Source organism: the organism of the source record quoted next, unplaced genomic scaffold, assembly GCF_019419815.1.
Source record: "Pyrus x bretschneideri cultivar Hongxiangsu unplaced genomic scaffold, Pyrus_bretschneideri_v1 Contig7, whole genome shotgun sequence".
Lineage (NCBI taxonomy): Eukaryota > Viridiplantae > Streptophyta > Magnoliopsida > Rosales > Rosaceae > Pyrus > Pyrus x bretschneideri.
This window is the reverse complement of record NW_025999809.1, coordinates 6,985,817-6,997,982: the sequence shown is the minus strand read 5'-3', so window position 1 is coordinate 6,997,982 and position 12,166 is coordinate 6,985,817. Positions and strand designations below refer to the sequence as shown.

The following is a 12,166-nucleotide window of genomic DNA, read 5'->3' as shown; positions in this document are numbered from 1 at the left end:
ATCTATGTTGTGATTGACAAAACTTCTTATTTGAATATTGTGATTGTACAAGAGGTAGTTGGATCTCTTAAGATCTATGAACTTAGGCTTAGTAGACATGATGATGATGATGCAAGCTCTGGGCATGCATTCTCTAGCATGAGTCTTGGGTCAAAACCACAAAATAGGTTATTGGCTCAGGGAAATCACAATAAGGGAAAGAAAAATTGGAAGTCTAAGCATAAGAAATGGGAAAACAAAACTCACCAGACTGCGACAGTGTGTGAGATCACTGAAGGTATCAAACAAAAGTGAAAAATCTGTGATAAAGCTCACCTTGGAGAATGTTGGTTTAAGGGAAAACCTAAATGCCATAACTGCAACAGATTTGGACATGTAGTGACAGATTGCCATCAGCCCAAGAAAACTCATACTGCAAACTATTTGAACCATGTTCAGGACAATGCAATGATGTTTTATTCTTGTTATAAGGCCTCTGTGCAAGAAAGAAGCGGTGTTTGGTATCTAGACAATGGTTGCAATAACCATATGACTAATACTGAATCACTACTTATCAACATTGATAGGAGCATAAGGTGCAAGGTGAAAATGGGCACATAAGACCTAGTTGATTCAATTGGCAAAGGGACTCTAGTTGTGGAGACTAAGAGAGGAACAAGGTTCATACCAGAAGTCATGATTGTACGTGGCTTAGATGAGAACTTTCTCAGTGTGGGTCAAATGGTTGAACATAAGTATTGCCTGGTATTTGGTGATTTCATGGCTTGCATATTTGATGACAGAGAACTGCAAGATCATGTTGCCAATGTGAAAATGAAGGGCAATAGATGTTTTCCTCTAATGTTTGAATATGTGGATCACGTTGTAGCAAATACAGCAACTATTGAAGGAAATACATGGAATTGGCACAGAAGATTTGGGCATTTGAACTATGACAGTTTGAGATTGCTACAAGAAAGGTGCATGGTGTATGGTCTGCCCTACGTAAAAGAATATAATTAGGTGTGAGAATGGTGTGCTACTGGAAAGGCTCACAGAAAAGCCTTCAACAAAGAACAAAGATGGAAGGCAACATTTCCACTAGAACTTGTACACACAGATGTGTGTGGACCCATGAGTGAGACTCTTGGTGGCAGCAAATACTTCCTTACCTTCATCAATGACAAGTCAAAGATGTGCTGGGTCTATTTCTTGAAGTACTATTTGTTGAAGTATAAGTATGAGGTATTCAGAATTTTTAAAATGTTCAAGGCTATGGTTGAACTACAAACTGGTCACAAGTTGAAGAAGCTCAGAAGTGACTGGGGAAGAGAGTATACATCTCTGGAATTTGAGAAGTTTTGGGAAGATATTGGTATTGAAAAGCAACTCATTGTTGTTTATTGTAACATCTCACATTACCCAAGGGAGTGGATCATGTAAGCCTTATTTGTATATTCTCATCTATACCTAGCACGAGGCCTTTTGGGAGCTTACTGGCTTCGGTTTTCGTAGAAACTCCGAAGTTAAGTGAGTTCGCGCAAGAGCAATCACAGGATAGGTGACCCACTGGAAAGTTCTCGGGTGAGTTCCCATAAACAAAACAGTGAGGGTGTGGTCGGGGCCCAAATTGGATAATATCGTGCTACGATGGAGTCGAGCTCGGGAGGTGGTGAGAGCCCGGGCCAGGATGTGACAATTTAGTATCAAAGCCAAACCCTAATCGAGTGTGCCGACGAGGATGTCGAGCCCCTAAGAGGGGTGGATTGTAACATCCCACATCGCTCAAGGGAGTGGATCCTATGAGCCTTATATGTATATTCCTATCTTTACCTAGCACGAGACCTTTTGGGAGCTCATTGGCTTCGGGTTCCGTAGAAACTCCGAAGTTAAGCAAGTTCGCGCGAGAGCAATTTCAAGATGGGTGACCCACTGGGAAGTTCTCATGTGAGTTACCATAAACAAAATCGTGAGGGTGTGGTCAGGACCCAAAGCGGATAATATTGTGATACGGTGGAGTCGAGCCCGGGATGTGGTGGAGGCCCAGGCCAAGATATGACAATGCATGTCTCAATCATAACTTGTATATATAATAATCATTAGTGAATGTCCGATAACCCCCAGGCCCCATCCCAGCTCCCCTGTCTCTGAGCAGACAGTCAGAGGAAAATACACTCCATACTCCATTCTGGCTACCCGTCCATGTGCTAATAGCCAGAGGAAACACACTACAAGCCCTATGCCTGTAATACCCCAAAAAATTTAAATATATGAATTGGATATTCATAATTATGAATATGTGAAAAGAATTGAGAATTTATATTAATTCATAGAAGTTTAGTTTTAAATTATACTCGTTACGAGGTTTAAAGTTTGGACATTAATTATTTAAAATACGTAGACCTTTTGAGGTCACAATTTATATTTGTGAATAGAGCTCGACCTCACGAACACGTGGGCCCAAACCATTCGTGAAACGGAGTTATAATGAAAAAGATATAAACGAGCAAAGAAAAGGGTGAAATGGTCATTTGACCAATTTCTAGAAGACTCCAGATCTTCTGGAGCAGATAGGAGTGGAGCCACGTGGCGGTTTGTGAGAGAAGGAATTAGGCAAGGCCCAATCAGAAAAGAATGAAATGAGGGAAATGAGGAGGGGGAGAAGGGGAGAAGGAGAGAAGGAAACGAGGTCTCCTCTTTGACCCACGTGACCCGGTCTGAGATACCAAGGTCCGACACCAATTTTGGCGTTTTTCTGACGAGTTGGACATCTCCACCTCCTTCACTCGACTCAGTGACTCTCTTTCTTCCAATTTCAACTTAAAATATTCGGGAATTGGCTTTGATTTAGTGTAACCCGCACCGGTGGGTGTGATGGGCTGTGTCTTGAATTCCCCAATTCTGAAACAATTCCATCAAATTACTACCACCAATAGACTCCCCTAGAGGTTTGGAACAAAGCCCAAACAATTGTAGGGGTGGCGGAGCACCGGAGGTGACGAATCGAGGCCACCCATTTATACGGTTTCCGGCGGATTCAAGGCAAATTGGAGCATTTCCAGGCCAAATTAGACTTGGCCGCAGGTATAAAGTTTGCTCTAATCTTTGAGATTTTCATTTTTTAAAATTTGGAAATTTTTAGAAATAGTTGAATTTTCAGGCGAGGCCATTGGCGGCGACGGGTGCGGCAGCGCACGGCCAAGGAGCCGATATTGTGTTTTTATGCGAATTTCGTTATTCTAATTATGCTTTTGAGACCTAACTGCTGTTGTTTGAATATTAATACGATTGTGGTATATGTTGGATTAAATGAATAGATTTGGTTTTGGTTTGAATTTTTGGAAATGTGAATTACGAATGGCTTGATCCCTGTTTAGGGTACGTAGACAGTCTAACGAGACGTTAGATGCATCCATACAATAAGTGAGATTAAATAAACAAGACAAAGCTTTGATTGAGAAATTGAACTAAGTAAGAAGTCTGAAATTTTATTATAAAAGGGAAATCTTATGTTTTGTATATTTAAATTCTAGTTATAAATTGTGTGAACGTTTAATAAATCAAATAGGAGAATTGAATTGGACCTATCATTGGAACTATTTCCCAAAAATAAATATTTCAGGGCCAAGGCGTGACAATGCTAACACCAAACCGTCACCCAGGACGGACCAGAATCTATCCATACATCCTGGAGTGGAATAAGGACCACTAGGTAAATACAACACCATTGAACATACATATATTGAAAAGCAACTTCATAGTATAAAGTCATCCATCATCTATATTATAAGGAGGTGTTCTAAACATGTTCTAAATATCATATCGTCATCCATCAGATATTCTATAAGAACACGGGTTATAGGAAAAATAGTAATAATTCAAACTAGCCTCAGTAAACATGTTATCTCATAAAACGTTTCATTAAATAGTCATCAAATTATGCTTTTCATGTATGCATTTCTACTATCAAAACATGCATTTTTAGAAGGGGTCCACTCACAATACTTAGTTGCCGAAGAGCCACACAACTAGCGAAGACGAAGACACCACAATTAATTGCTCCTAAGCACATAAAGGGTACATTTAGTCAAACTCTACTCAAATGATTGAATTTGGGAAAACGGACTTCAGAAATGAGTTCATGAAGTTGAAATTAGCCTAGGTAAGGTCCCACACGAAACCCAAAAAGTCAACGGTCAAAGTCAATGGGTCACGAGTTCAGGTCGGACCGGGTCAATCAGGTTTAGGCTTAGATCCAGGTTTAGGGTTAATGGGTTTAAGGGGAATATCGGGATCGGAGCGTGTCACTTATTCTCCCCAGTAAAATGGCATTGCTAAGAGGAAAAATTGTACCTTTGTAGAGATGGCAAGAACCATGCTCTATGAAAAGAAGCTACCACTCAAGTTCTGGGGTGAAGCAGTTCACACTGCTATCTACCTACTTAATAGGTGTCCTACAAAAGCATTGGAGAACAAGACTCCCTTTGAAGAGTTTTGTGGTAGAAAACCAAGAGTAAAGCACTTGAGAATTTTTGGTTCCATGTGCTACACTCATGTGCCAACTCAGTTAAGGCAGAAACTGGATGAAACTGGACAGAAATTTGTATTTGTTGGATATGGGACAAGAGAGAAGGGCTATAGAGTGTATGATCTGAAAAGCAACAAGATCATTGTTTCCAGAAGTGTCATTTTTTATGAAGATGCAATGCTCAATTGGGAGAATATGGAGACAGTGCATATCCCTCTGCCCTATTCAAAAGCTAATGAAGGTGCAAGAATAAATGAGATTGAAAATGGTGTATGTGAGGACTCTAACATTGGTTCTTCTGAGTCAAACTGTCCAAACACAGGTGATAAGTGTGTTACTAGTGTACACAGTGATGTTTCTAATGCTGTGAATGTGGAGAGTGAGATCAAATTCACATATACTTATGACAACACACCAAGGAAGTAGAGAAATTTGAATGAAGTGTTTGCTTAGTGTAAACTTAGCGTCATTGACCCTGAAAACTATAATGAAGTTTCTCAAGATCAAGCTTGGAAAAAAGCAATGGAGGATGAGATCTCCATGATTGAGAAGAATGGTACTTGGAAATTGGTTGATAGACCAAATGATAAACCCATTGTTGGAGTAAAGTGGATTTTTAAGACCAAGCTAAATCTGGATGGCACTATACAGAAACACAAGGCAAGATTAGTTGCCAAAGGTTACACTCAAAAGCCTAGAATCGATTTCGATGAAACTTTTGCACCAGTGGCTAGATTGGACACTATAAGGACTCTTATTGCTTTGGCAGCACAGAAAGGGTGGAAAATATTCCAGTTAGATGTGAAGTCTGCTTTTCTAAATGGGATCATTGAAGAAGAAGTGTATGATCAACCAGATGGGTATCTTGTCAAAGGGAAAAGAACACAAGGTATACAAGCTAAAGAAAGCCTTGCATGGATTGAAGCAACCTCCCAGAGCTTGGTATAGCAATATTGACACCAACTTGATGCAGTGTGGGTTTACAAAGAGTCCAAGTGAAGCTACTCTATATGTGAAGTATAAGGAAGGACAAGGAACTTTAATTGTTTCAATATACGTGGATGACATTTTCTACACTGGAAATTGTTCATAGATGATTGAAGATTTCAAATGCGACATGATGAGTAAGTATGAGATGAGAGACTTAAGACTATTGCATCATTTCCTGGGAATTAGAGTTATTCAACAAGAAGGGAGCATATTCATTCAACAAAAGAAATATTCATAGAGTTTGATTGACAAGTTTGGATTGAAGAATTGCAAATTTGTCTCAATTCCTCTACCTCCCACTGATAAGCTAAGAAAAGATGATGGGACTGAGGCTGCATATAAGGAATTATATAAAAGAATGCCAAATAATGCACTGTATCTCTACCAAGCATCTTAGCACTGCCAAGAGGATCCTAAGATATGTGCAAGGAACTGTGGATTATGGAATCAAGTATAAGAAAGGAAATGCAGCCTTGCTTATAGGTTTCTGTGACAGTGACTGGAGTTGGGATGAAAATGACATGAAATCCACATCAAGTTATGCTTTTAGCTTTGGCAGTGGTGTTCTCTCTTGGGCCTCTATAAAGTAACAAAGTGTTGCAATCTCAACTGTAGAAGCTGAGTATATGAGTGCTTCTGAAGTTACTGCTCAAGCCATATGGCTGAGATTTGTGCCGCATGATTTTGGTGAAGAACTGATTGAATTAACCCCCTTGATGTGTGACAACACATCTGCAATTGCAATGTCAAAGAACTCTGTATTTCATCAGAGGTCTAAACATATCAAGAGGAAATTCCATTTCATCAAGGATGCAATCCAAGAAGGAATTAATTGATTTACAATTCTGCAGGAATGAGGAGCAATTGGTAGACATCTTCACCAAGGCGTTTGCTAAAGACAAATTTTGTGCTTTGAGGGAAAAGCTTGGAGTAATTTCAGTCAAGACCTTAGAAGTTAGTGTTGGTTGATTAAGGTCTAAACTATCATTTCATTGTTTGTAGCAAGTTGTTAGTTTGAGTAATTAGAGTTGTTAGTGATCAAGGGCTGAGATTAGATCAATTTGTAGTAGGTCAAATGTGAGCAAGTGTCAAGATCTCATAGGGTCTTGTAATGAATGGTTGGATGAGCTTATAGGCTCTCCTAGATTCTCTCCCACTCTAACGGTTATGTAAATGCTGATGTGATGAAATGAGCACACGCAGAAGAGCATTCTAGCTCTCTCTGAAATTCTAAGCACTCTCTCTCTCTCTTTCTAAATCTTCTTCCTCTCTGTATTAAATTGCTGCAAATACACCATCAAATAGTTCAAATTCTAAGACCTTCATGGTGACAGAAACCAAATCTGCGGAGCGAAGATTGAAGAAAGGAATTTGGGCTGTGTTGTTTGCTTGGCCGAAGTTTTATATGCAGTAAGTAATAGGAAAGAATCAAGTAAGAATCCCAACGCAAACAAAACTGGAAGTAGATAATCCTAACCCTAGTAGTTGAATTTTTAGGGCAAGCAAACAAAACTGGATGTTTCCTATTCCCCATTGTATTTCTTTTTTATATAAGAAGTTTCTTATGTGGGCTATGTCACATCCCGGCCCGAGCCCCCACCACAACCCGAGCCCGCTCCACCACCGTAGCTCGATATTGTCCGCTTTGGGCTCCGACCACGCCCTCACGGTTTTGTTTCTGGGAACTCACACGAGAACTTCCCGATGGGTCACCCATCCTGGGAATGCTCTCGCGCGCTACTCGCTTAACTTCGGAGTTCTCATGGAACCCGAAGCCAGTGAGCTCCCAAAAGGCCTCGTGCTAGGTAGGGATGGGAATATACATTTAAGGATCACTCTCCTGGGCGATGTGGGATATCACATGCTATACATTGTCTCTGCAGAATAGCTAGTTATACGTATATCTGCCAACCACTTGAATTCCAGTCATCCTTGCTTCGATTCAAAGCAGCTGCAGAGCTATACTTCAACGATTTCGCGTGCAGATCTTTTCTGAACTGATGAATGGAAAGATTCAGTTGTACCATGCTCGCCAAACATTAATTTCGATGACACTTTTCATGGCTTTGCTTTCAATGGAGTGTTGTATTGGTCGACTAGTTCCGGCTTTCTTATCGGGTTGGATCTGTTTAACAACAACGCTGGTACTACTGCTACTAGTACTATAGGTACTGTTGTTGAGGACGACAAGCATTGTCATTTTCTTAAACTTGATTCCTTTAGCAGGAAAGGACCATAAATTCAACGAGCGCATTAGCGTATCCCATGTTTCCTCTAGGTAAACTCGCTTCAGAAGATAAATTGGTTAGTGACGTACTACGCAGATGGAGCTTGTACGAGATTAAGCTGCTAGCTCTCGGCCCGAATAATGCAGATATCATCTACCTAACTGTGAAGGGATACAATATCATCATGTACTGCAACATTCGTACAAGAGCGGTAAAGATAACTAATACTACAAGTTCAACTGGTGCTGTTATTAACTGTAGGAGTGTAAAAACCTGCCCATTTACGCTCCCATGGCAGCCCACAGCCATACCTTAACTAGTGGTAGAGTAGGTACATATCGACTGGCCGGACCACAATTTTCTTTTAGTTTCTCCTTTTCTGCTTATGAATGATTTATTTTATTTGATTTGTTCTTCAAATTGATCAGCTGAATTGACATTTGATTTTGAGGATTATGATGGCACTTGATTTGATTAAAACCCTAATTTTCACTCAAGAAATATTCATCAAGATCAAGATGGAAGAGAGTATTTTTACTTACCGTCACATTAATGTCGTTAAATCAATTTAAATTTGAAGACTATGTAGCAATCCAACTGTAACTAGTGCTTATTGTCAATTTAAGGCATCAATCAAAAATGCTCTGGCCCATGACCTGACTCAAGACCAATTGTTCGTCTTGACATTGTAAAGAAGAAACAAATAGAGTAAATTGGAAAAAACAATACTATTACTATGTCACTTGAGTTTTCTTCTTCTTCTTCTTTTTTTTTTTTTTTTTTTTTTTTTTTTTTTTTTTTTTTAAAAAAAAAATTGTAATGCTATGAATTTCACATGTAAGGAAAAGCAAAACAATCGTCATACCAAACTAGACGGTCAGTTCTGCATAGTCAATATCCGGTTTTTATCAACATCAAGATTGGGTGCATGGTAATGGTGAGATTTTTCAGTGTGTCAGAAACAAGGCACATACGACAAATGTCATTATACAAGTAGAGGGATACTTTAAAAAAATAAAAAATAATAAAAAATAAAAAGAAAAAAGCCTTCTTCCACTAATATAATGATATTTGATGTACCATCTCTGTTCGTGATGCGTTAAAAAATCTCTCATGATATTGGTATGATAAACTGAAACTCGTTAACATGTAGAATCAATGACTCATTCTAATGGGGAAGGGTTAAAATGCACTTCAGCAGACGACCAATAATATACGATTGTACCATGGACACTAAGCCCATGACATTTCCGTTATTAGTTTGGGCCCGATCCAAGAGGAGTTTGAGTTCATGCGGCCCAAAACCTTCCGATAATCCTTTGAAAAGTTTAGATGAAACGTAGTCCAAGTCTTAGTAGCATTATCCGGCAACGGCGGAGTTTGGCGCCTTTCCTCCCCCAAGAAACCACCGAGAGCAATGGCGTTGAAGCGAGCAATTCCGGCAGCAACAAGCCCAACCTTCCTCGCAAACCCCCAAGTTCCCACCTTTTTCCCATCCACCAACCACTTGGCCTTCGCACGGCGCCGTTTCAATCTCAAATGCTCGATGGAGTACAGTAGAGACCAGTACAACGGCAACGGGAGCAGCATTCAGGTGCCGATAGCGTACTCTAGACCGGCGGAGGTTCAGTGGAAGAAGGAGCTGTGCAATACGGTGCACCTCATCGGCGTCGTCGGTCTTCCCGTCGAAATTAAGCACCTCCCCTCCGGAAAGGTCCTCGCTTGGACCCGCCTCGCCGTTAAGAAGTCCGCCACCGACACCTCTTGGTAATAATTCTTAAATTTATCTATTTTTCGGGTTTATTCATATTTTACAGTTGATGGTATCCTTTCAAGATTTTAAATTTTGATGATTGATGCTTAGTTGTTTCACTCTGATGCTTTCAATTAGTGTGGTTTTGCTCTGATTTAATCATATTTTTTGTTAGAGACAATGGAAACGTTAAATAGTTATTTCCCATCACAAAGTTCTTCGCAAATTATGCACAAATAGAACTAGTTACAAAGTTTTAAACAAACACAAAACTTGGTAGACACTAAACAGATAATGAATCGTATATAAACCCCAGTTTTGGGGTGCCGTTATTGTTTGTAAAGTTTTTAACTGTTTCTAATTGCGTATATTTTTTGTTAGAGACAATGTGAAACGTTAAATAGTTGTTTTGCATCACAAAGTTCTTTGCAAAATATGCACAAATAGAACTGGTTACAAAGTTTTAAACAAAAACAAAACTTGGTAGACACTAAACAGACAATGAATCGTATATAAACCCCAGTTTTGGGGTGCCGTTATTGTTTGTAAAGTTTTTAACCGTTTCTAATTTCGCATATTTTTTGTTAGAGACAATGTGAAACGTTAAATAGTTGTTTTGCATCACAAAGTTCTTCGCAAAATATGCACAAATAGAACTGGTTACAAAGTTTTAAACAAAAACAAAACTTGGTAGACACTAAACAGACAATGAATCATATATAAACCCCAGTTTTGGGGGCCTTTATTGTTTGTAAAGTTTTTAACCGTTTCTAATTGCGCATATTTTCGAAGATTTTCAGGTAATCCAACTTTAGTAAAATTGTAAACGTTACTGTGGGTATAAGGACTGTAGGAGACATTTAAATATGAAAATTGGGTTTCTTTTTCTTTCAGGATTAATCTGACATTTTGGGATGAGCTAGCACATGTTGCTTTTCAGCATGTAGAGAAAGGCCAACAAATATATGTAACGGGCCGTCTGATATCAGATTCTGTTGAAACCGATGAAGGGAAGCAGCAGACCTACTATAAGGTTTTTTGGCTTCTCGTCTTTCTAGTTGTAGTGAAGTCTACTGTTTGTTTGTTTAGAAAATGAATTTGTCCCTAAATCTCATGCAGGTAGTTGTTCAGCAACTGAATTTTGTTGAAAAGGGCTTTTCATCGCCGGCTTTGAAAGATCACGACTCTGATTCATTTACAGCAGGCAAGTCGTACCTTCAGTAACGTGAGTTTTGATTAGAGCAGGGATAGCATTCGTTCTTATTACTGTTATTCTTTTCTTCCAGGTAGAAATCTTGGCAACAATGCTACAAAGAACATAACGGAAACCACACAAGAATTATGGCAAGCCTTCTTTGCTAATCCAGTTGAATGGTGGGATAATAGGAAGACCAAGGTACTTTATTCAATCACAATATAAGTCTGACAAGATGCATTCTTTCATTCTTGAGCGTAGGTGTGCATCCTATGCAAGGCCGGCCCTGATAAGTAGTTCCAATTGACAGTAGTTAAAAAAATACTTTCATATGTTTACTTATACATGTAAACAACGGTGATTCCCTTCGTTGTTTGTCTCTATGGGCTTTCCTTTTGTTTGGTTAATAAAAATGAACTTCAATAGGGATAAAGGAGCCAAAGAACGAACATTACAAAAGCTTGGAAACATAAAAAGTGATTCCTCTTATGCATATGTAGGCCCTAGAAAATAGCCTTGATTTGAGGTCCTATATAAACGATTTTGGTAGATATATGATTATAGAGTATCTGAATTTTTGGGGGCCCTAAACAGGTGCAAGCACCGGTTGCAGCTGTCCAGGGCTGGCCCTGATCCTCTGTGCATGCACAAATGCAAAATCGCTGCTGGTGCTGCAATGATGAGAAGAAACTGTGTTTTTTTATTTGGCCCTACATTAAATGCATGAAGATTTTTCCCCACCTAAAATATCAAACCAAATTTTGAAATTACAGTGCCTAAGAACTAGCATTATACTACAAAATAGAAAGAAAACTATAATGGATGAGATGTGATGATATGTTATACACTGTCTCTAGACATGTCGAGAATCAATGTTGAAATAGAAATGGTTGAATGGAATTTTTAGATTTTTTATTCATGCTTGGTGAATGCCGTATGTGCACCTGTAAAATTTTCATTTCATGTCATCTGCTGTTTGTTCAGATTTCCGATAAGAATATGTGAACAAACTCACGCATGTTTATTCGGTTTTGTTTTATGATTTTCAGAGGAACCCAAAATATCCCGATTTTAAGCATAAAGATACTGGAGAAGCCTTGTGGATTGAAGGCCGGAACAATCCGCCGTGGGTGAAGTCCCAACTTGCTATTCTGGATACAAGAATGGGGACCCTTACTGACCAAGATCATAACATGCATACAAATATATTTGCCGGTGATAGTTTTTCGCCTTTCTAAGTGATTGCGGTGCTAGCTGTAGGAAACCAGAGTTCAAGGACTAATTTGTGTATCGTCCATCAATTTTTGGTGGAGATACTGAACAATTCGGCTTTGTTTCTATAGTTTGTATCCTAGGTTTGCAATTTATATGATATGCTGGTGATTTGTTTGCTCTTCATTCTTCTGGAACTTGGCAATAACATTACAATTTCGATTTTTGGCTTCGGACATCATACGAGTTTAATTACAGGAACACCAGAAAGCATCGATCTA

The 12,166-nt window shown here is 39.1% G+C and overlaps 1 protein-coding gene across 4 annotated transcripts; it reads left to right on the top strand.

Annotated features, from left to right (window-relative positions):
• The first annotated feature begins 9,062 nt into the window (after positions 1 to 9,062).
• LOC103957325 (protein OSB2, chloroplastic-like) lies at positions 9,063 to 12,071 on the top strand. 4 transcript variants are annotated; one of them, XM_048574247.1, is made up of 5 exons: positions 9,063 to 9,492; positions 10,373 to 10,511; positions 10,598 to 10,686; positions 10,769 to 10,874; positions 11,268 to 11,588. In XM_048574247.1, exons 1-5 carry the CDS (start codon positions 9,143 to 9,145, stop codon positions 11,304 to 11,306), a joined length of 723 nt encoding a protein of 240 aa, XP_048430204.1. In that variant the 5' UTR covers positions 9,063 to 9,142; the 3' UTR covers positions 11,307 to 11,588. The 4 variants fall into 4 exon arrangements, with proteins under 4 accessions (XP_048430204.1, XP_009367752.2, XP_048430202.1 ...); XM_009369477.3 differs by lacking the exon at positions 11,268 to 11,588 and adding an exon at positions 11,723 to 12,071 and having other exon boundaries at positions 9,064 to 9,492; positions 10,598 to 10,682; positions 10,765 to 10,874; XM_048574245.1 differs by lacking the exon at positions 11,268 to 11,588 and adding an exon at positions 11,723 to 12,071 and having other exon boundaries at positions 9,064 to 9,492.
• Positions 12,072 to 12,166: the final 95 nt, after the last annotated feature.